A 24,866-nucleotide genomic window follows, 5' to 3' on the forward strand; every position below is an offset into this window, starting at 1 on the left:
AGTTTGTAAAGATTTTATTGATTTATCTTAAAAATCACTTTGAGTTTATTAGATTCTCTTCAAAAATCTAACCTAGTTACTGAACTAGTGTGAAAAAAATCAGGTGTTTTATACACAAAAGTCTTTCATTCTTCTTTTGAAACAGTCTGATCAACTTTTCAATTGAAAATAGACTAATAAATCTCTCAACTGAAACAGTCTGATCAACTTTTTCATTTGAAAATAGATTAATAAATCTCTTAATTGAAACAGTCTGATCAACTTTTCATTTGAAAATAGACTGATAAATCTCTCAATTGAAACAGTCTGACCAACTTTTCATTCAGTGAGTAAAATGAGTTCAAGAGTACACTCAGTTGATGTGAAAAAAGATGTTTTCTCAGATTCCATTCCTGAGATTGAAATTCTAAAGAGAAGAAAGAAGAAAGAAATAGAGAAACAACAAGTTCTTGAAATACAGGAACTGGAAAAAGCAAGTAAAATTCTTGGAAAATAGTGTCTGAGTGAGAAGAATGAAGAAGTTCTGTTAATTCTTCATGCTCAGACTAGATAACTACAAGAAGTGATCAAGTTCAAACTTGAAATTTCAAACATAATTCAAAAAACATTGAAATCTTTCAGTACAGTCACTGACTCTTTTTCATCTTCTACTTCTTCATCTTCTTCTTCAAATCAGAAGAAAACATATGCTCAAGTAGTAGAATCTGCTGTCTTCAAACCTGCTAGTTCAAAATCTGCTCAAAATTCTGAGAAAACTGAGAAGAATATTACTCAGATCTCTGTTCATAGAAAGAAAAAAAAAGAAATGCAAAAAGAGAAGAACTTTCAAATCTTCAGAAATAGAAGACTTATTCTCAAAGTCTCAAATCAGAAGAGCTTGCAAAAAAACAAGCTAAACTCAAATCTTATTTTCAGAATTAGAAATGAAATTAATCAGCAGTTCTTTTCTCAGTTAATGACTGATATTGAAGTTTAAAAACCAGTCATAGCTTCAATTGAGTCATCTTTCTTTGAAAATTCTATTATTTTGACTACAATGTCTGAATTCAGTGCAGAATTTCTCATTCAGAATGAGAATCTCTGAAAATCAGTAATAGAATCTCTACTGAATACAACAATTCTATCTGAAAGAGATGAAAAGTGAGACAAATTCATTCTTCATGATATTTCAGTTGAAATTTTTGACTGTGAGGAAGAAATGCTGCTTCTTAAAAATAAATTAGAAGAATACAATTCTATTCAACTGAGAAAAGAGCCTGTATAGCTTAATTCAATTGAGTTCAGATAGAGTAGAAGAAATGCCTCTGTTCTAGTGTATACAAAGACACTTGAACAATCAAGAATCTCTGAAGTAAGAGTAACAGGTTTGAAAATGAGAGTTCATGAATACAAAGATTCAAGAATGAATCTCAAAGCTCAAACACAGTGCTCAAACTGTCAAAGATATGGACACTTTGCAATCTCTTGTTTCAGAGACTCAAAATGCGCATTCTGTGCTAGAGATCACAAAACTAGTGAGCATAAATGTGAAACATGCTCAAAAAGAGATGAAATATGTCAATATACTCTGCTTAAGTGCTTCAATTACAAAGAAAAACATGCATCTAGCTCAAAAGAATGTGTATTTACTTCAAGAACTCAGAAGAACTGAAGAAAAGATGAAGCTCAAAGTGAATCTAAAACTGAAGAGAAAAGTCAAGCTAGTAAATCCACAACTGCAAGCTTAAAAAGAAGAAACTCTCAACTATCTAGATCTTCAAACTTCAATTCTTCAGCTAAATGTAAACAGAATTTGAATTCTCAAACATCTGTTAAGATTAGAGAATCGAGAAATGACTCTGATGATAAACTAGATAGAATGCAAGCAGTTGAGATTCCTGCTTTTCAAAATAGTTATAATTTACTATCTGATGATAGTGATTAGATTCTACTATATCTTCACTCTCTTTTAGTATGAATGTACAACAAAAACAACAAAAAAAGTTTAAAAACTCTTCAAAAATCACATTTATTCAAAACAATGTGAATAGAAACTCAAATTGCATTTATTCTTGTCTTCAGATTGCATTTGAATAAAAAGTTGACTTTATACTTCTTCAAGAATCAAACTTTGATACTGAGTCAAAGTACATCATTTCTCATTCAAGCTATTACTGCTTTCTTCCTGAAAAATCTGAGATAAAATCAAGAGTAGCAATCTATGAGAGAAAAAGATCAAGATATCAATTTAATCTGAGATTTGATATCATATCTGACTCTGACATTCTAGTGAGTGATATTATAGATAAAGATAATGAGATTGATACTATTCAACTTATAAATATCTATAATGAAAAATCATTGAAAGAAAACAACAATACCTGAACAATTGATAGAGGATTTTTGAATATAACTCTCTTAAAAAACTCTATAATTGTAGGAGACTTCAATGCATATCATCCCTGATGAAACTCAGAGTGCATAAGAGCAGTAAGAGTAGATAAACTGATTGAATGAACTTTTGAGCATTCAATGAATTTAGTTAACAAGTCTGATCAATAAATATTCTTTAGAAAAGACATGAAACAGAAATCTATTATAGATCTAACTTTCATGTCACAAAATCTAATTGAAAAAAGACTTATAAACTGGTTTATTGATTCAAATGAAACCTCAGGATTGAGTCATGAAATCATTCAATTTGATATTGAACTGAGTGAAAAACAAAGAAGTGAAAATCCTCTTCTCTCTAATTAGTATAACTTTGAAAAAGCTGATTGAAAAGCAGTTGAAGAAAGAGTAAAACAGCTGAAATCTGAAAGACAGAGTGAGCTCTATTGAAATCAAAGTCAAGATATATTAAATGAAATGCTTGAGAATAGAGTAAAGCTGATTACATCTATTCTTCAAACAAGTATTGAAGAAAATATTTCAAAGAAAAAGTCTTCTGAGTATTTCAAATCTTGATGAAATGAGAATATCACTTCTAAAAGAAAGCAATTAGTCACTGCTAAGAGAGATTGAAAGAATCACTTAATATCTGATGAAGAGTTCAAAGCTATTCAAAATGAATATTTTTCAGATATTAAAAAAGTCAAAACAGATTACTGAAACAAATTTCTTGAAGAAGTATAAGAAAAAGAAGTTTTCAAAGTCTTCAACTATACTAAAACAAGAAGTGTAGCAAAGCTTTCAACCTTAGAATATGAATTTCAGAATGAATTATATACAGTAAATTCTTTTGAGGAAAAATATCAAGCTTTTATGAGAATTCTCTTTCAAAACTCATCACATTTAGAAGAGGAGAATATGTCATTTCATGAATATATTGATGAAAATAACTGGGAATGGCCTGAGCTTACATATGATGAACTAGAGTCAGCAATATTCTCAAGTTCAATTAAAACTGCTGCAGGGCCTGATTCAATTAATCACTTAACTATTCAAAACATATATTCCTACTTGAAGAATGAATATTTTGAGCTCTTGTTAAATCTCTTAAAAAATGGTTATCATTCTGAATGCTGAAGAGAAGCTACTGAAGTAATCCTTGCAAAACCTAATAGAATGACTTCAATTTCTAAGTTATATAGAGTAATATCTCTGTTGAACTGTTTGAGAAAAATTCTAGAAAAGATAATAGCTACTAGATTATCTTTTATAAGCTCTATTAGTGATTCTCTTCTATTTAATGAATAAATGAGAGATAGAAAACAATGTTCTGCAATTAATACTGTTCTCTCAGTTATTCATGATATTCAAGTAGCAAAGTATGAAGGCCTGGTCTCAACTGTAGTTTTTATTGATATAAAAGATGCATTTGATCATGTGTCAAAGTCTAAGATAATTCAAACTTTGAAGATGTTAAAACTGCAACTTTCTCTAATAAAATGAGTCAATTGTTTCATGTCTCAAAGAATTATACAACTATTCTTTGATGGAAGAAAACAAGATAAAACTGAGATAAAAATAGAAGTATCATAAGAATCTTCAATCTCATCTGTATTATTTGCAATATACACTGCATATCTATTCAAGAATAGAGAGATGAAAATAGTGAGATCTTCAAGTTATGTAGATGATATTGACCTACTCTACAGTTCAAAGATAATCAAAGAGAATTTAGAAGTGATTGAGAAAGTAGCAAAGAAAATCTTTTATTAGAGCAGATATCAATCTAATTCAATTTGATATGAATAAAACTGAGCTAATTCACTTTTTTCCCAGGATTAATGAGAAAGAACTAAGTCTAACTCTTTTGAATAAAGAGATTAAACCCAGTTTGAATGTCAAATGGCTAGAAGTATGATTAAACTTCAAGCGGAATTTTAAATATCATATTCAACAAAGAATCATCAAGGCAGAGAGACTACTGAATAGTATAATCAGACTATTAAATACTGAGAGAGGTCTGTTCTTTCAGACTATGAGACAGTTATACATAGCCTGTATTATCTCAGTAGCTGATTATGAAGTTTAAGTTTAATGAAACAATCAAGAAAACTTCACTGAACTCTTTCAAAGTCTATAAAACAGAGCTTTGAGAAGAATTCTGAGAGCATTCAAGTCATCTCCTATTAAAGCAATGGAAATTGAAGCTTCAATTCCATCTTCTACTATTCAATTTGAAAAGGCCTGTATGAACTATGCTCTGAGAGTCATGAAGATGAGCTCAAATTATATAATCAGAGAAAGAGTCTCTTCTTCATTTTCATCAGTTAACTCAGGAAATGAACTGAATTAGAATAGATTTCTTGATTGAAATGAGAATAATACTTTAAAGAAAATGCCCTCTCAACTGTATAGACTATGTTCACTTATTAAGAATCAATTTTCTTTATTAAATGTTGAGAAAATTGATCATGAGAAGATATCTCTCTGGAGAGAAAAGCTAAAATCTCTCATAGACTTACAAATAAGTGAACTATCTAAAGAGAGAGAATATGAACAGCATTTAAAGAAGATCTCTACAATTAATATAAAAGACTCTATTCTGATCTACTCAGATGACTTAAAAAATGAGAATTTGAATAGATTAGACGCAGGCATTGCTTATACTGAAGATAATATTAATTTTATCTCAGATTTCTGGAATTTAGGCTGTGAATCTGAAGTCTTTGATACTGAACTATTTGCAATAGTGAAAGCTTTCAAACTGATTGAAATAAAATCTCATAAAAGAGAAAATGATTTGAAAGAGACATGAATATTCTCTGATAGTCAAGCTGCTTTAAAAAGACTTAGAAATAGTCAGATTCATAATGATCAAATGAATCTTGAACTGATTTTAAACTCTGTTTTGAAAATTCAAAAGAGAAGAATATCAAAACTGATAATTCATCTGCATTGAGTTCCTGCTCATATGAATATTCATGATAATGAATTGACTGATTCAGCTGTAAAAAAGGGTTCAGAATTAAGCAGATCTATTCAAAAAACAGTGTCCTGGTCTTTCATAAAGAGAAAGATAAAAGAATCTTGTTTAAATAAGTGAAATGAAAGCTGGCAGAAACAAAAGAAGAGTATACATTATTCAAGATTTGAGACAAAATCAAAGTGGAAATCTTGTTCAATTAAATGTAAAAAGAAAATATTCTCATCTATATTTCAGCTAAAACTAGAACATGGTTATTTCAAATCTTATATACAAAGATTTGATGATAGATTTGATTCAACAAAGTGCTTTATTCTGCAATGTGAATGAAAATCCTGAGCATATTGTAATGCATTATGTATTATACAATAGTCTCAGAGTTTAGATTAAAGAAAAAGTATGATTTAAATCAATTAAATATGAGGTTCTTATTCTCAACTGAGACAGGAACTAAATACTTAATAGACTTTCTATCAGAAACTAGAGCAGCTACAAGAAAATGACTGAATTCAGAAGTATCTGAATATGAAGAGGTGGAAATTGACTAGATATAGTCTGTTAAAACAGCTATACATCATCTTTTAATAATTTTGTTTTGTTATAGTCTCTCTTTACTGTACTTGTTTTCTTCTGTTCTTTTCTCTATCTATTTAATGTGTCTATCTTTAAGACTATATTCTCTTTTCTTTTGTCATAATATTCTCAAATGGTTTCGAACTATCAGAAGGTGTTGAAATACTGCAATTTGTAAACAGTTTTTGTATTCTGAGCTGGAATTTTCTGATTTTGCATATTTGAAATTGATAAATGTATAATAGTTGACTCTATAGATATAGGAAAAACCCTGAGAACTAAAGATTCTCAGATAGATGTCATAGTCTCTGACTGCATACATCTATAATTGAAGAATAATAATAATAATAAAGCTACTACTATTTTCTATCTCAAAAGTCTGAGATAAAGTTAAGAGTAATAATCTATAAAAGAAAGAGATCAAGATATTAATTTAATCTAAGATTTAATATTATATCTGACTCTGATATTCTGATGAGTGATACTATAGATAAAGAGAATAAGTTTAATACTATATAGCTTATAAATATCTATAATAAAAAGTTATTGAAGAAAAATAACATTATCTGAATAATTAAGAGAGAATTTGTGAACATAACTTTATTAAGAAACTCTATAATTGTAGAAGATTTCAATGCATATTATCTCTGATAAAATTCAGAATGTAAAAGAGTAGTAAAAGCTGATAAACTGATTGAATAAATCTTAGAGCATTTAATAGATTTAATTAATAAATCTGATTAATAAACATTCTTTAAAAAAGATATAAAATAGAAATCTATCATAGATCTAATCTTCATATTATAAAATCTAATGAAAAAAAGACTTGTAAACTGATTTATTAATTTAAATAAGACATCAGAATCATATCATGAGATTATTCAATTTAATATTAAACTGAGTGAAGAATAAATGAGTGAAAATTCTCTTCTCTTTAATCAGTTTAACTTTGAAAAAGCTGATTAAAAGACAGTTAAAGAAAGTATAAAACTATTAAAATTTCAAAGACAAAGTAAGCTATATTGAAATTCTGATCAAGATATCTTAAATAAAATGCTTAAGAATAGAGTGAAGCTCATTATATCTATTATTTATTAAGTATTAGAGATAATATTTTAAAGAGAAAGTCTTCTGAGTATTCAAAATCTTGATAAAATGAGAATATCTCATCTAAAAGAAAACAATTAACTACTGTTAGAAGTAGACTGACTGTGTGACCGTGTCTGAGATCAGGACCAGATTTTTTAATAGTTTCATTATCAATTTGACTGATCTCATTACACGGTTTTAACATTAGATAGTAGTTTCATACTGTCTCAGTGAGACTTACTGTCTACTCTTATCACATTTTTCAAATGAGATCATGATTTCCAGTTCTCAATTTAAATTATTTTTATTGCTTTAAATGACTTTAAATCTCATTTGAGTGTTATCAAAAGGCATTACTTTTTAAAAAATTAAAAATAGTCTAAAAAAAACCTTAAAATGTCTAAAAATAGTAACTTTATACTAAGAATGAAACTAAATGAAATTAAATGAGAGCACTTTCTCATTTTTTTCAAGTCATGATTTCATTTTAAGATCTGATATATAGTCACTTTACATGTTTTTTTAATAGCCAGTCCCAGCGGGATTCACGCCAAGAAATGTATGAGATCAGATTAAATGAGATCAAATGTGAAATTCATAGTCCCGGCGGCCAGTCTAGTTAGAAGAGAGTGAAATAATGATATAATATCTGATATAGAGTTTAAAACTGTCAGACATGAATATTTTTCAGATATTAAAAAAGTTAAAACGGACTGCTGGAATAAATTTCTTAAAGAAGTATAAGAAAAGAAAGTTTTTAAAGCTTTTAACTATATTAAAATAAGAAGTGTAGCAAAACTTTCACTCATAGAATATGAGTTTCAGAATGAAGTATATATAGTAAACTCTTTTGAGAAAAAATATTAAGCTTTTATAAGAATTCTCTTTCAAAACTCATCAGATTCAGATTCAGAGAAAAAGAATATATTACTTCTCAACTATATTAATGAAAATAACTGAGAATAATCTAATCTTACATAAGATGAATTAGAGTCTGCTATCTTCTCAAGTTCAGTTAAAACTGCTGCAGAGCCTAATTCAATTAATCACTTAATTATTCAAAATACATACTTCTACTTAAAGAATAAGTACTTTGAGCTCTTTTTCAATCTCTTGAAAAATGAATATCATTCTGAATGCTGAAGAGAACTCACTGAAGTGATTCTTGTAAAACCTAATAGAAAAACTTCAATTTCTAAGTTATATAGAGTAATATCTCTATTGAACTGTCTAGAAAAGGTTTTAGAAAAGATAATAGTTACTTAACTATCTTTTATAAGCTCTATTAGTAATTCTCTTTTATTTAGTGAATAAATAAGAGATAGAAAACAATGTTCTGTAATTAACACTATTCTCTCAGTTATTTATAATATTTAAATAGTAAGGTATGAAGATCTGATCTCAACTGCAGTTTTTATTAATATAAAAGAAGTATTTAATCATGTTTCAAAGTCAAAGTTAATTCAGACTTTGAAGATGTTAAAACTATTACTTTCTCTAATAAAATGAGTTAACTGTTTTATATCTAAAAGAAAGATATAACTTTTCTTTGATAGAATAAAATAAGACAAGACTGAGATAAAAATAGAAGTACTGTAAGAATCTTCAATCTCACTCATTTCATTTATAATATACACTGTATATCTATTCAAAAATAGAAATATGAAAATAGTGCAATCTCTGAGTTATATAAATGATATTAATCTAGTCTACAGCTCAAAAAGAATTAAAGAGAATTTAAAAGTAATTGAAAAAGCTGTAAAGAAAATCTTTGTTAGAGCAGATATTAATTAAATTTAATTTAATATGAATAAAACTGAGTTAATGCATTTCTTTTCTAGATTCAATGAGAAAGAACTATCTCTAACTCTTTTAAATAAAGAGATTAAACTCAGTTCAAATATTAAATGATTAGAAGTATGATTAAACTTTAAGTTGAATTTTAAATATTATATTCAACAGAGAACTGTTAAGATAGAAAGACTATTAAATAATATAATCAAACTATTAAATATAGAGAGAGGTCTGTTCTTTCAGGCTATGAGATAGTTATATATAGTCTGTATTATCTCAGTAACTGATTATGAAGTTTAAGCTTAATAAAATAATCAAGAAAATTTCACTGAACTCTTTCAAAATCTGTAAAACAGAGCTTTGAGAAGAATTCTGAGAGTATTTAAATCATCTTCTATTAAAGTAATGAAAATTGAAGCTTTAATTTGTTCTTCTACAATTAGATTTGAAAAGATCTGTATAAACTATACTCTGAGAGTTATAAAGATAAGCTTAAATTATATAATCAGAGAAAGAGTCTCTTCTTCATTCTTATTAACTACTCTGAAAATGAACTGAATTGAAATAGATTTTGTAATTGAAATGAAAATAATTCTTCAAAGAAAATGTCTTCTTAACTCTATAGACTATACTCACTGATTAAAAATTAATTTTCTTTATTAAATATTGAAAATGTTGATTATGAGAAGATATCTGTCTGAAGAGAAAAGCTTGAATCTCTTATAGACTTATAAATAAATGAACTATCTAAAGAGAGAGAATATAAACAGTATTTGAAGAGAATTTTTACAATCAATATAAAAGACTCTTTGCTAATTTATTCAGATAATTTAAAAAATGAGAATTTGAATAGATTAGATGCAGATATTGCTTATACTGAAGATAATATTCATTTTATCCCATATTTCTGTAAATTAGAGTATGAATCTGAAGACTTTGATACTGAACTATTTATACTAGAAAAAGCTTTCATACTTATGAAATAAAATCTCATAAATAAGAAAATGATTGAAAGAGATATAAATATTCTCTGATAGTTAAGCTGCTTTAAAAAGACTTAGAAATAGTTAGATTTATAATAATTAAATGAATCTTAAACTGATTTTAAACTCTGTTTTAAAAATTCAAAAGAGAAGAATATTAAAACTGATAATTCATCTGCTCTACTTATATAAATATTCATAGTAATGAATTGACAGATTCAGCAGTAAAAAAGAGTTCAGAATTAAGCAGATCTATTCAAAAAATTATATTCTAATCTTTTCTAAAGAGAAAGATAAAAGAATCTTATTTAGATAAGTGAAATAAAAGCTGACAGAAATACAAGAAGAGAATACATTATTCAAGATTTGAAATAAAACTTAAGTGAAAATCTTGTTTAATCAAATATAAAAAGAAAATATTCTCATCTATAATACAGCTGAAACTAGAATATAACTATTTTAAATCTTGTATATAAAGATTTGATGATAGATTTAATTTAATAGAATACTCATTCTATAATATAAATAAGAATTCTGAGTATATTGTAATACACTGTGTATTATAAAATAGTCTTAAAGTCAGATTGAAAGAGAAGTATAATCTAAATTAATTAAATATGAGATTCTTATTCTCAACTGAGACAGGAATTAAATACTTAATAGACTTTCTATCTGTAACTCAAGCAGCTATAATAAAATGACTGAATTCAGAAATATCTGAATATGAAGAGAAGAAAATCAATCAGATATAGACTGACCGTGTGACCGTGTCTGAGACCAGGACCAGAATTTTTGATAGTCTCATTGTCAATTCGACAGATCCCATTACACGGTTCTAACATTAGATAGTAGTCTCATACTGTCCCAGTGGGACTTACTGTCTACTCTTGTCACATTTTTCAAATGAGACCATGATTTCCACTTCTCAATTTAAATTATTTTTATTGCTTTAAATGGCTTTAAATCTCATTTGAGTATTACCAAAAAGCGTTACTTTTTAAAAAATTAAAAATAGTCTAAAAAAAACCTTAAAATGTCTAAAAATAGTAACTTTATGCCAAGAATGGGATTAAATGAGACCAAATGAGATCACTTTCTCATTTTTTTCAAGTCATGATTCCATTTTGAGATCTGATATATAGTCACTTTGCATGTTTATTTAATGATTAGTCCCAGCGGGATTCACGCCAAGAAATGTATGAGACCAGACCAAATGGAACCAAACGTGAAATTCATGGTCCCAGCGGCCAGTCTAATCAGATATAACCTGTTAAAACAGTTATATACTATCTTTTAATAATTTGTTTTATTACAGTCTCTCTTTACTTTATCTGTTTCTTTCAATTTCTTTCTATCTATCTATTTAATGTGTCTATCTTTAAGACTGTGTTCTCTTTTCTTTTGTCATGATATTGTCAAATGATTTCAAAGTATTAGAAGATGTTAAAATACTGTAATTTGTGAACAGTTTTTGTATTCTGAGCTGAAATTTTCTGATTTTGCATATCTGAAATTGATGAATGTATAATAGTTAACTTTACAGATATAGGAAAAACCCTGAGAACTAAAAGTTCTCAGATAGATATCATAGTCTCTGACTGTATACATCTATAATTGAAGAATAATAATAATAATAATAAAGAGAATTGTTTTCTCTCAACTATAAAAGATCTAGAATGACATTCTCATCTATAATATTAATAGTATGATGAAGCAGACTGCTTTCTTTGAAGATTTCTTCTAAGTCTATAATTACATACTTCACTTGAATTATGTTAAAATAATGATATTTTATTTCATCAGTAAATTTTATATAATCTGATGAATCTGTCTTCTTTCAATTCTGTATTAAAGAAAAGAAATAGAATATGAAGTTAATATCTATCTCACAGTTAACTAAATATTTCACTGATATCTTCTTCTTCAGAGTATTTATTATGATTATAACATGAACTCAGAGATATAAGAATTATTAATTCTTTATTTCTTTCTCTTCTTTATCTTCTACAGATACATTTGATAGAAGAAGAGTTAATTTTAAGAAGATATCTTCTAGATTTCTTTTCTTCTTTGACTTCTTATAATTATTAGTATAGTAATCACTAGCTCTGCAGTTAAAATAAAGATCTTTATCAAGTCTTTTTTAATATTTCTTTACAGTAAGTGAAGAATTAAAATACTTGAAATTTTTCTTTATATTATGTGCACTGAAGCTGTCACAGTACTATTTAGATTGTATTATTAATTACTTAGAAGAGATCTTATTAGTCTTTTTCTCAAAGTATTAATTATTCAAATAAATCTGAGAAGTTAAGTTAACAAGCTTAGTGTAATTAATTAATGAACTCTGATACTGTGATATTATTATTTACATCTTTTAAGTCAGCTTTATAAGATAAAGCTATATCTTTAATTAATTCAAATTATCAGTTAATTTCTCTCAATATTCTTCAAATCTTGTATTGAAATCAGAAGATTTCTTTTCATTAAATTAATATAATAAGTTGAACTACTGCACTACTGTAAAGCTACAGTTATAGTAATCTATAATCTGATTCAGTAGAAAGTCTTTGAATTCTTCTCAAGTCATAATAGTATTAATATACTTAAGCTCTCTCTTCATAATAGTTTAAGTAGTTACAGAGAGATCTTTAGAAAGATTAACAGTATATATTACTTATATCTCATAAGTATTAAACTGACTCAGATTAAGGAAGAATTTTTCTTCAAGAATACAGATAAAGTTATGAAATTCAGATAATATATTTTTCTTATAATTTGAAGAATGTTCAATCTTAATCTTTCTATTCTTATAATAGATATAGAAGTATAGAGGCTGCAGCAGTGATAGAGTAGTTAAAGAAATTATACTAAAATATACAGTAAGTTCAGAAATCTCAGATTTCTGTCAGAGTAAAGATATATTCACTTTAGAGAATGTTATAAAGTTTCTTTCAGAGAGTAAGATCGGATTAATCTTAGTATAAGTGTATAAAATTATATCAGTCTGTTAATAGAGTATGACTGATTCAAACTTATAATCAGATTAAGTGATTTAAATTATAATATAATAGAACTGACATAGTAACTAATTAGTAGTAATATGTAGATAGTTATCTAAGAATCTGTTTTAGTAAACTTAACTATCTTATTCAAATAATAAGCTTGTGAGCTACAGAGTTATTGCAAGAATATCATAGATATAGTACTTAGTATATTAAGAAGATTGCATGAGAAATGCAGTAACTCTTGTATATATTATCAGTAGAAGAAAAATGAATCACTAACTTCTTTAACATGAAATCAGTATCTAGCTATTTGCCCTGATGACTGAATAGTAAATGTGGCCATCTGATAGCGCCTTGACGTGAGAAACCAAGGCATATGAGTTTGAAACCTGCAGAGAATATATTAAATTCCGAACTCAAGCACCTCAGATTTCTAATAAATACAGAGATATATAAATCACTTCAATAAATCACTCTATGTTTCTGAAATAAGAAGTTATTATCACATGTATTTAATTATCACTTCTTTGTATTTTCTATGTTTTTATTATCTTGATATGATCTCAACATCTGTAATTTCTTCTGTATAATTAACACTTGATTTGTATTTAATATTATATAAGAACTCATTATAAGCTCTGCTTGTATATAAGTATAATGAAAGAATAATAATAATAATAATAATAATAATAATAATAATAGTATCTAGCTATTTAATATAGATAATAAGTAAATATCTCTCTTCTATTCTATAAGTGAGAATAGCTGAAGTAATACCTCAGTAGTATCTTACTATTATAAAAGAAGTAATTTACTAATCTTATATAGAAGTGAGATTTTTATATTTATCAATCAGATCTTTCTACATTGCATCTGAATAATATTATAGAGTGATTGAAAACCAGTTCAAATAGTCTGTAAAAGAAATAAAATTATTTACAGAGAAGTAATAAGCTGTATAAAACTATAACAGAGTTTTAACATGACTGAGAGTGTAACATTAATTAGTAAAAACACATGTAAAGTAATCATTTATCAGATCTTAAAATGAGACTATAACTTAGAAAAAATAAGAAAGTGAGTTTATTTAATTTCATTTAATTTCATTCTTAATATAAAGTAACTATTTTTAGTCATTTTAAGATTTTCTTTAGACTATTTTTAATTTTTTAAAAAGTAATAATCTTTGATAACACTTAAGAAAGATTTAAAGTCATTTAAAGTAATTAAATGAATTTAAATTGAGAAATGAAAATTATAATCTCATTTTAAAAATATTACAACAGTAGATAGTAAGTCTTACTAAAATAGTATAAAACTACTCTCTGATCTTAATACTGTGAAATGAGATTAATTAAATTGATAATAAAACTATTAAATATTCTAGTTCTGATTTCAGATATAGTTACATAATCAGTCTAATTATTAATTATATTTAATTATAAATATATAAAATAATGAAAAGTAACTGACTCACTTATATAACTTAATTACTTATAGACTGACTATATAACTGTGTCTAAGATTAGAACTAGAATATTTAATAGTCTTATTATTAATTTAACTAATCTTATTACACAGTTTTAAGATTAAATAGCAGTTTTATACTATTTCAGTAAAACTTACTATTTACTCTTATTATATTTTTTAAATAAAACTATGATTTTTACTTCTTAATTTAAATTATTCTTATTACTTTAAATGACTTTAAATCTTAAGTATTATTAAAAAGTGTTACTTTTTAAAAAATTAAAAATAGTCTAAAAAAAACCTTAAAATGTTTAAAAATAGTAACTTTATATAAAGAATGAGACTAAATGAAATTAAATGAAATCACTTTCTTATTTTTTCTAAGTCATAGTCTCATTTTGAGATCTGATATATAGTCACTTTGTATGTTTTTTTAATGATTAGTCCCAGTGGGATTCACATCAAGAAATGTATGAGACCAGACCAAATGAGACCAAATGTGAAATTCATGGTCCCGGTGGCCAGTCTACTTGCTTGTCAATTATGTTATAGAATAAGCTTGCTGTCAGAACTTAGAATCAGTTTTAACTCAGAATATAAGTATCAGCAGTTAATTTCTCAACCAATTTAAATATCTTGTACTTGATAATAAAGTCTAACTTGTTGATTACGTTACTCTATCAATACAATCCTTTGTTAAAAATTGTAAGAAGTTATTGTTCCTATCATATTTATCATACGAAATTCCTTCAGCACAACCTGCGCGCCATTTCAGATCTGCGTTGAGAATGATGCGTGACTGACCGGCCTACATAGATAGAGGAACCAACATGAAACAACAAAGGATCGGGTTTGAAAAACGTGGTGGGAGAGGAAATGGGTGCTCCCACGAGAGCCAGTAGCGTGTAAAATTCAAAAGAGAGCGGGAAAAGGGGGAAAAAAATAATACACGGTAATAATTATCAAATATTACAAATTGTAGTCAAATACAGTGTAAGATGGTAAGAGTGTTATAGATATTCAAGAAGGTTGGCTATTAGGGAAAGAGGTTGGGAAGAGGAGCAATATCAACGTGATGAGGGTTGCCAACGTGGACTGAACACGAAAAAAGAATGAAACCCCGTTTCTTCCCTAACAATAATAACATTAATAATAGACAATAGTTGAAAATGTGGTTTGGTGCGAGCCACGGTTCACATATGTGCGAGCATGCCTGCGACATACTGCATATTAAGCAATAAGAACAGCTGGACGGAGAAATGTATAAATGCACGCATAATAATGGGACGGGGGCAACAAATGATCAGGAGAAAGATAGGCGGATATATCCTCCGTGTCTCCAATGTCTCCAAGTACCAAATACCATGAAGTGTAGCCATAGAAACTAGGGAAAAAAAAAAAAAAAAAAAGAAGTGTGGTATCATGAATCATAAAAGGTAGGGCGAATTCAGGTGTACAGTGCCAAAGAAGAATGAGTCCTAGTTGGCAAAAAAATAATACAAAGAAGGGAAGGATATTCAAAAATGGGCGAAGATGAAACTGAAGGCGCTGCGGGTAAGAAAGGGATGGTGGGGAAGGGCGGCGGGATAAAGGCCATTCATTATAAGGAAGAATTCCGGTAATGAGCCTGCAGGTCGGATTTGTGCCTTATGTAGGAGCCGAACGACGGTTCAAGTCCTTTGCGCAACCCGAACCATCCCCATGAACGCATCCTCGTCGCCAGCAAAATTTAGTATCCAATATCTGCTCAACTCATTGCCATTGTTGCTATTGCTGTTGCCGCTTGCGCCGCCATTGCCATTAGCGTCGACACGATCCAATTCGGCAGAATCGACTCGTCCACCCCTTGCGACATGCTTAGAGCCCCATCCCAAGATCCTCATGCAGGTTCTTTGCCCCTCATCTCCAGGCAGGATATTCAATAAGGTAGTCTCTACACACCCAACGATGGTGACAGCAGCGCGAATAATTATTCGATCGCCCTCAAAGACCCAGCAATCCCACACACGGCTAAGACGCTCCAGGTCCAAGCCATTTGTCAAGAGGGCTTGGAACATAGGGCCCCAAATCTGTTCGTCGGATAGGTACATATTCTCGTACAGGTGGTTGGACACGCGTGGATACTTCAGGCGCAGCGACGTCGAGGCCAGAGAGTAAGCGCGAGACATGGCGCCGGGATCTGCGGTAAGGAATGCCAGCGGTAAGGGTTTATTGAGGGCATTGGCCAGTGTCTGAAATGTAGCAGCAGGCGTTGGGAGGTTGAGCAGGAGAAGAGCAGCAATGGTCTATATGGGTTGTTAATAATACCTCAATATGAAAAATATTGCCAGATGGGCCTGTCAACTTACATGGATGCCGTACAGATAGCCAACGTCACTTCTGTACATTGAATATGCGTCAAGTACGTGCACAAGATTTTCGCGTAGCGGTCCATCTTCGCCAAATAAATGAAGGTCCGGGAATGCTGTTGATGCATCCCGGCGAATACCCGCAAACCACTCTTTCATCTTTTTGTTTGTATCACTTGCATTGTCATCCGTTGATTTTTGAATATGATTAGCCCTTTCGAGAGCCTTGACGTAAGTCTCCTCCGTTAGAGCAAGGTCATTTCCCAAGGCACGTTGCCAGACAGCTCCTCGGGAACGGGGCGTAATTCCACGCCACCACAGCTCCCTAGTGCGATGTTCCGATATAACGCGGTCCCAATCAGGGAAGACATAGTCATCCCAGATGCGCTGCAATGTCTTGCGGGTATCATCCTTCTTACACTGGGCAGAAGCAGCTTCCGCAGCTTTCCGTTTGTCTACGATCAACTAAAATTCAGCCAAATACTCTCAATGTATGGAGAAAACAGGAAGATCACTTACCCGCTTCACGTGAGAGGGCCATCATACGCTTATACTCCAATAAATGCTTCTTTTCCTCCTTTGGGTCTTTGGGAGGAAGCCAGCTTGGTCGTGTTCGCGATAAAACTTTTTCTTTCTCCTTGCTTATGGGGAGGGGGTCAATCATGATATTTGATTTCTGCAAGGGTGGAAGCTGAATCATGCCATTGGATTCACGTTTCCCCTGCTCCAGACTAGATCTAGTAGATGACTTTCCACTTTGAAGACTTTCTTCGCGCTTCTGTATCGCAGCATCAGCATGGAATTCCAGCGCTTCAGTCAATATTTTTGCTTCCTCAGAAAGCTCAGACATGACCAGATTCCACGAGTTGATACGCGGGGAACGAGGCAGAGCTTGCGTCCGAGAAGGGCCCAGGGAGCTTGCTCTTGACAGTTTCGGTCTCTGCGGCCTGGCTGACGTTGGTGGTGATGTTGTTGTTGTTGTTGTTGTTGTTGTTGTTGTTGTTGGAGGTGATGATAATGGTGGAGCTGACGTCGAATGGCACAGCGGAATCGGTCGAGGACCAGGGCTCCTTCGATCGGGGCTAGGGCCTCTGCTTCCAGGTCGCTGCTGGGGAGGGCGTGGAGAGATAGGTACGTTCCATAGCGTTGCATCTTCAGGAAGTTCCTCGTCTGAATCATGATATTCATCTTCCAACTCCTCTACAGTCTTTCGGGGCCGCTGCTGCGACGGAGAACGTGTGAAGGATCGAGATGTAGTAAGTCGGGGCCTTGGTGGCAGTGGTGCACTGTTGGTTGATGATAACAGAGTTGGATGTGTGCCCGGGGAAGGGGATCTCGACCGTTGTCGTGGCGAAGCGCGGAGGTGCAGTGACAGAGCTGAAGGGCTAGTGGTCACTCTACGTGATGCACTCCTGGATCGCGGGAGAGTAAGAGATTGCATTGCCTCCAAAGTACCCTGAACCTGACTCTGGAGCTTAGGGTAGTCCTTCCTGCTAGCAGAGGCTGTCAAATCTCTCGTTGTGGTCGCCATAGCTATAGTGTGAGGGCCTATGGTAGCGGATACGCGGCGGCTTGGCCTTACAGCAAACTTGTCCTGGGCAAAGTGACGTGGGTCAACATACTCCTCCTCCAAACCTATATCCTCGAAATTGGAGACGTCGGCAAGGATGCCATCGGGACCGGAGTGTTGGGAAGAGGAACGGAACGAGGAGGACTTGGAGGATTTGGATCCAGAGAGCTCGGGTGGAGAGTCGGGAGCAGCTAAAATGGTCGTCATTTCAATATCTGATTGAGGGTCACACACACGGGCGATAGAATGATGGAGTTTCGATGTGAACTCGCTCGTTTGATTGAGTTGTGTGCCTTTCGTTGTTCCTCTGATTTCTTTGTTTTTGGTGTTATTCTCTTCCGTGTACTATCCAAATGCCTGTTTTCTGCCCGTGTCTAACAATCCCAGCACGATATTAAGAACCAACCACCACCACCAAGACAGCGGGAACAAAACAAAACACCAAACAAAAAAAAAAGACAATTTCGATAAATTGTCAAAGCGTTGACAGATGAATTGTTCCAGAGATCGAAGTGATGATAGCTACCAATTATCAGAGGAGCGAGATGGGTGCCAGTCCGCGGGACGGGAACGAGCAAGGGGTGTTGGAGGTGTGCAGCCCATCAAAGAGGCATGGCTAATGTAGGTGTTGTAAACAAAAACTATACGCAGGGGCGGTACAACAGAATCAGGACATATTGACCCCAGAGAAACGAGAGAGATGTCCAAGGTCAAATGCTAAAGGGTTGATTCAAGGACCGAGAGAGACAGACGGACTGGCTGGAGACCAAGTGAGTGAGAGAATTACTGCAGTGTTGAAGGGCCAGGGGAGAGCGCGATGAAGGTTCAGATTCGCCTATTTGGGACTAGCGGCGTACGGGCTGGCGTTTCAGCCACACCAGGAACAGGTGGGCTGAGGTAAGCAGCGGTATTGGCTGGTAACTATTGGCTCGGCTCTTCAAGGCCCCAGCCAGGTTTTGGGCAGCAAAGTGGCACTGGTAAATACATCCCAACTAACCAAGGCCTTAATTTCCTACTTCGGCAACTTTCCAGCTCCAGATATTATTATTTTTACCTGCTTTTCAATTTCTGTGACTTACTATGTTTAGTACTCGGCTCAGCACTGTAAGATATAACTTGCTTGTATAATTTCCCCCCACAAAAAAAGTTCGTGCCATTGCTAATTTTGTAGGGAGGACGGAGTATTTTGTGGATGGGTCCATCTATTGGACAACTCGTCCATTCCATACATTTCCCACAAGGCGCCCTAGTTAATAATAGAAGGAAGCCGATGATGCCACCTGGGCAACGTTTGCTTCGTCGGCAAAGCCTGGTGGTGATGGTGGCCCGTGAGCTTCTAAGAGAACAGGCGTTTCGCGGGCCAGGAACGCTAGCAGAGGGGGTCTTCGGGAGGGTTCAAGCCGGATGGGCCACGCCTACAAAACGGCTTCTAGACCCTCGAGCTTGCTTCACATGAATGGAAAAACCTTCCACCTAACACTGTAGCCGACAAGATGCATATCGACAGTCCAAGTATAAGTTATAAAGCAACTAAACATCACGTTAAACTACACTATCTATACGCCCGTTTTCTAGAGCATGTTCATTACGTGCGGCTCATAAATCATGTGGGGCAACGGATGTACTGCGCATTAGCATTCCCGAGTTCCGCTCGCTCTGACCGCCTTCCACAACCTCACCGCTTCCCCATCTGTCATCGGCCGCGACTCCCGACTCACCGCATCAAGCCAACGTAGCGTTGCCTTGAACTTGGTCTGTTTGCGACCAAGCACCGTCCGAAACGCAGTAGCTGCAAGCCAGCGTGTCTGTGATCTTGTCGCGCTGCTCTCAAACCGCGAGCCCGTCCGGGATGCATTCGACTTGAGCGATTGTGTGAGGTGGAGGGGCGCTTCCATGAGCGCTGAGATTGTCCGGATAAGAAGAGATGAGGACACCATTGCGCTATCTCCCCGTTGTAGACTGCGTAGATGAAGACAGCGTGTATACTCATACAGCTTCATGGCTGATTCGAAGAAGCTCTGGTAAAGATTTGCTAGCACTACCAAAGGTGGGTTATGCTTCGTGTCGAGGAACATGGCGTGGACCTGGATTTTAAATGACTTAAGGGTCTTGCGGTAAAACGAGAGGCCGGGGGACTTGGTGGCCTCGACTGTTAACGCATCTGAGGTGGTAAGGCTGGGATGCTTCGGTGTGCGATCCTTGGTGAGAGCAAGTGTGTATGTGTCAATCACATTTCCACAATATGGGAACTGACGTTGAGAGGGCCCAAGGAGTCGCGGGACCTTGCGTCCATCAATTGTGGTCGTAAAATTCACCAGGATTTTCTCTGGGTTTACGGAAATGCCATAGTCCTCATTTCCCTCAAGCATGACTTGCAGGAATTTGACGGCAAGCTCAGGCTTCGTCGTGACGAGGAGATAGTCGTCTATGAGGCGAAGGAGGAGCGCGTCGTCGCCATCAAGGAATGCAAGCTTCTCCCGTTCGTATTCGGAATAAAAAAAGTTACAAAGCAATGTCGAAACGATAGATCCTTGCGGAATACCCGTCCTCTGCCGAAAATACTTCTTGCCGATTTTCACCAGATTGTTCTCAATGTGTTCTTGGAGAAGGCGGATGATATCCCTCTTCTGATGCTTTTTGTAGGTCGGAGTATCGACGAAGACGGTATGTCTTTTGCTCTTACTCTCTATGCCAACAACAGTGTCATGTAGACTCGTGAAATCAGCAAAACCCGCCGCTTTAGATATAAATTTCCTTACCGGTTTGGCCTTCGTCTGACGGAGAACGGGGACACCTGTTAGAGCTTCCCCTGGAGGTCTGATCTCTACATGTTTGGTTACGAGATAATCATCCTCAGCAAGTAGTCTTTTGGTTAATTGAATTAGCCGTTTTTGTGGGATGGTATCAAAGCACGATTGGATATCCAATTTCACAAAGTAAAAAGGTTCGGTCCTTGCCGAGTTGGGTGGTACCTTACTCTCCTTGAAAGCCTTCAGCCGAGAGTAGATATGATCTACAGAGAACATTGTGGCACCAAGCATCCCCAAACGCTGCGTTTTCTCGTAGTTGAGTATATTGAACGCTGGCGTCATGATAGAATTGATGCTAGGCCCCAGCTCGCTCAACCCTCCCCACCCGCACTTCCGAACAGGTCTCCGCCTTAGGTTAACGATAGGTCGTGCGCCAGATGACTTTGGAAGCAATCTCAAAAGACTGTAACTCAAATTGCGTCTGCTTAAAATCTGCTCCGCAGTTTCCTTTTGGACCTCCTCGAAGGTGGAGAGCTTGAGTTGAGCAATTGATGGCTCTACAAGCCGCCGCCATGTGTCATGACGAAAGTAGAACAAACGATTACGGTGGACGCCAGATTCTGTGACGTAGAAGTTTGAGCGAATCAGTGGTATGAGAATCGAGTCGAATACGTAGTAAACAAATTCAAGATATATCTCCGTCCTTTTACGGATATCTGAAGGCGAAAGCTTAACGGACGGGAGTTCCTGGATTCCCGTGCGGGATGGGGGCTGCAGCCATTTGACACAAGTGATCTATTACAGGAGTGGCTCCATGATTAGTTCGACATCCTTCTACGCCTTTCCGCAGGTACGAATATGAAGCCCAACAAAGGTTTCGCCACGTATGAAACCGGGAACTTGGGTTTAAAGAATCAACTGGACTTACCTTCAATCCCTGTGAAACTTCATGTAATGATAAACTCTCGAACCTACGCAATTGCACGAAGCTATCCACGTGGCGCATGATAATGTCTCTATTCTTAATTCCATCGTTTCCATATCCGTACAACTCATTGGGTATGAGTTTCAGCAACACACCCCGGCAAAATGCGGATACCGCGGTGGGTGGGGTAGCATAATCTGTCATTTGCAGTTTACAAGGTGGTTTCTTTTGGGTTAATGTAACATCCGATTGTGTGTTGTGGTTTGATTTGCTCCCTGGTATTTGGGCTTTGTTCAATGGCTGCACATGGTAAGATGGCAGGGTGAGAGTCACTTCTTCTTTATGGGTAACTAGCTGTGTTGAGGTACTCGCGTTGTCATAACTCGAAGAAGGTAACCCTGCAAGGCTCAGAGTCGGTGGACCTATGTTCTGGTAATAATCAAATTATTAAATACCCAAAGCAGTTTCTATCAATTGACAAACGAGCAGCAACTGAGGTTTACCTCGACTGGGCAGTAATAGCGCAAAAGCTCAGCATAAGGGCACCGCTGATGACGCTTTTGCAACTTCTGAATTAGGACAAAAAGGTCACCACGTAGTCGTTTTGGAACCTTCTCATCAATTTCGCTAGATATTTTATGGGGCTTTGGGGGACGATTCTTTTTGTTCCTGCAGCGTGATATCTCTTCCTCACGCAGAGTATAGTCCTTGAATGGCTGAGAAGTTTCCTTAGAATTCACGCTGGAAGTAAAAACATTATGCAGACCGAATTGGCGTGGAAAAATGTATTTCAATATGTGCAATGTGTGGTCCCGGTTATCGCTCTTTGGATATCTATTCAAAACATCTAATATTCTTTAGCCTAACCCGCACAGCCATGAGGCACGAGGGCCATTATGATAGAGGACACCTACGGATATGCCTCAGGCCGAATCGGACTCGTCCTTTTGCATTAAATGCAGCGCGCGCATAAAGCATACGGCTTCTCACAAAAGTAATAGTTGCCGGGGTGTGCGGAGCGTTATGAGCTGGTAGAAGGGACCTTGCTGCTACAACTGCTCTGGCCTCTCCCGATGCGCCCTGATGAAGCTTGGTGTGGGATATCGGTTCCAGAGGGTTGAGTTCCGACAGAGATATTCCTGAATGAATTGATCACAAGTTATTATTAGGGAGCAAACCAAAGAGCAGAATATATTTCTCACCACTCAATTGATAAAAGCTATGCTTTTTCTCATGTACTTCGATAAATACGCTGCAGTCCAGGAGTAAATGAAGCATAATTTCTTCACAGCTCCTCCCTAGGAGGCCTAGGATATCAGTCCAGGGGGAGTTCTTGAGTATCGAAACATTTTTATTTGGATACTGTGGGACGAGGCCACTGATCCCTGACATCGGATCATGTTCGTGGTTTGGGAGACATTGATTAGTTGCCCTCTGGAATCCATGGCAGAGTAAATGCGGTGGTCTATAAAAAGAGCCGCGATATCTATTAAACAGACTAAGGATAGCGAAATCCACGATCTGACGTTATCACGTCGCTCTATCAGCTTCTCTCGATCACGAATTCTCTTGGCAGGACGCTTAAAAACGGCTCCATCCAAGGAGAATGGATGTGACTTTTCCAGAGAAGAAAAGTAGCCACTTACATCTGATTGGGAGGTAGTGGCGCCAATGTCAGTGCATTCCAGCGAGGAACGGGCTTGCGATTGAGTAAAAGCGGTAAATTCTTTCTGCCTGGAAATATTAACAGCGCTGTCTGGCTCTTTCAGAATGCCCACCAGGGTTGAGTCCAGGGTCCGAGCAAGGTTCTGGATTTCTTCATTGGTTCTTTCAACCCGTACGCCCACTTTGGAGGGAGAGAGGGAATAGGAGGGGGGTTGGCTAGAGCCTTCCCGTTTCTCCTGGCCGAGAGACGCGACTTTTTTCCTTCGCGACTTGGACGACAATGGCAGCTGTTCGTAGAGAAAGGTCCTGAGTGTTACCACTCGAGGGTAGTAAAGAGAAAGCACTGGATGGTATATTGATCCATCCTGAGGCTTGTCGCCCCGAGCGTGTTTTGGCAATCCGGGTACAGGGAGGTCGTTGGAGGGCCGTTTTCTTTTTCTTGCCATTATTTTAGTATCACGAAGGCAGACATTGCCAAATTTTGACTGTTCAATGTTCCATTGAGAGCTTTTGCTGCGTGCTCCGCTGCTCCAAGGGCAAGATTTGATGTGGTGGTTATCCAAGCTTATCACTGAAGAACGCGTTCCGCACAACCCTTTCCGGCGTGTCGCGTCCTGCCCTGGAACCCGATTAATTAGTTAACTAACTATTTACCCTAGGTAGGTTAACTAGCCAACCAGGCGCATCCCTTGGAGCAACAACAGACAAGACAGACAAGACAGACAGACAGAACGGTTGGTTTGTTATTATTAGAGTGGAACAAGGTAGTTACTCGGTTAAATGGAGACTAAATTATGTTTCTTCCTACTAAACCGTAAGTTACGTTTTATTATTTGTTTTTTTTATCCGCTTGCCAAGCTTGGGGTCACGCATAACTTACATCGTGTCGGAATGGGTGTCACGGATGAATATGTTGAAGACATATGAATCTTATGTGTATCAAGATCTGCTTGTTATATTATCCATGCCCTATCTAATATATCTATTTCATACAAAAGATAGAGCTATTTATAGTAAAATATATGTGCGAGCCAAGAGAGCTAGCATAAGCGAGTATTAGACGAGCGTTGTAGTAAGCTGATGATGATGAGAAATATTGTAGTAATATGGCGTTCAGTAGTGTATAACCTCTTTTTTCCTGACACATCGACAAGTTAACACCTGATTCATGATATCATGAATCATAGTGGGGCGGCTCTCGATGCTTCAGGTTCCTGTCCCGCATCCCTAGAACATACCAAACCCAGTCCCTGGTTACACCGGTGGAAGCAAAGCTATCGAGGGGTCGATCGACTTAATGTTGCCAGCGGACCTTGGATCACCGCCAGCGCTTCAAAA

The 24,866-nt window shown here is 34.8% G+C and overlaps 2 protein-coding genes across 2 annotated transcripts; both read right to left on the bottom strand.

Annotated features, from left to right (window-relative positions):
* Positions 1–14,885: 14,885 nt before the first annotated feature.
* Positions 14,886–19,084, bottom strand: BDCG_07043 (TBC domain-containing protein). Its single transcript, XM_045422811.1, has 3 exons — positions 17,138–19,084; positions 16,619–17,073; positions 14,886–16,555 (listed from the first exon to the last, which is right to left on the bottom strand). Exons 1-3 carry the CDS (start codon positions 18,393–18,395, stop codon positions 15,941–15,943), a joined length of 2,328 nt encoding a protein of 775 aa, XP_045278367.1. The 5' UTR covers positions 18,396–19,084; the 3' UTR covers positions 14,886–15,940.
* A 16-nt stretch (positions 19,085–19,100) lies between these two features.
* BDCG_17439 (telomerase reverse transcriptase) lies at positions 19,101–24,642 on the bottom strand. The gene is made up of 6 exons (XM_045426563.1): positions 23,510–24,642; positions 23,066–23,384; positions 22,778–23,002; positions 22,367–22,710; positions 21,867–22,292; positions 19,101–21,733 (listed from the first exon to the last, which is right to left on the bottom strand). The coding sequence occupies exons 1-6, from the start codon at positions 23,972–23,974 to the stop codon at positions 19,820–19,822; spliced, it is 3,693 nt and encodes a 1,230-aa protein (XP_045281942.1). The 5' UTR covers positions 23,975–24,642; the 3' UTR covers positions 19,101–19,819.
* Positions 24,643–24,866: the final 224 nt, after the last annotated feature.

The sequence above is a fragment of the Blastomyces dermatitidis genome (assembly GCF_000003525.1).
Source record: "Blastomyces dermatitidis ER-3 genomic scaffold supercont1.7, whole genome shotgun sequence".
Classification (NCBI taxonomy): Eukaryota; Fungi; Ascomycota; class Eurotiomycetes; order Onygenales; family Ajellomycetaceae; genus Blastomyces; species Blastomyces dermatitidis.

Coding starts and splice junctions, on each gene's coding strand:
- BDCG_07043 (XM_045422811.1), bottom strand. CDS start 18,395: ATGACGACCATTTTAGCTGCTCCCGACTCTCCACCCGAGCTCTCTGGA. Junction 17,074..17,137: donor GGCCCTCTCACGTGAAGCGG/GTAAGTGATCTT, acceptor AGTTGATCGTAG/ACAAACGGAAAGCTGCGGAA. Junction 16,556..16,618: donor GCTATCTGTACGGCATCCAT/GTAAGTTGACAG, acceptor CAACCCATATAG/ACCATTGCTGCTCTTCTCCT.
- BDCG_17439 (XM_045426563.1), bottom strand. CDS start 23,974: ATGGCAAGAAAAAGAAAACGGCCCTCCAACGACCTCCCTGTACCCGGA. Junction 23,385..23,509: donor CCACTACCTCCCAATCAGAT/GTAAGTGGCTAC, acceptor TGATAACGTCAG/ATCGTGGATTTCGCTATCCT. Junction 22,711..22,777: donor ATTCGGCCTGAGGCATATCC/GTAGGTGTCCTC, acceptor AAAGAATATTAG/ATGTTTTGAATAGATATCCA.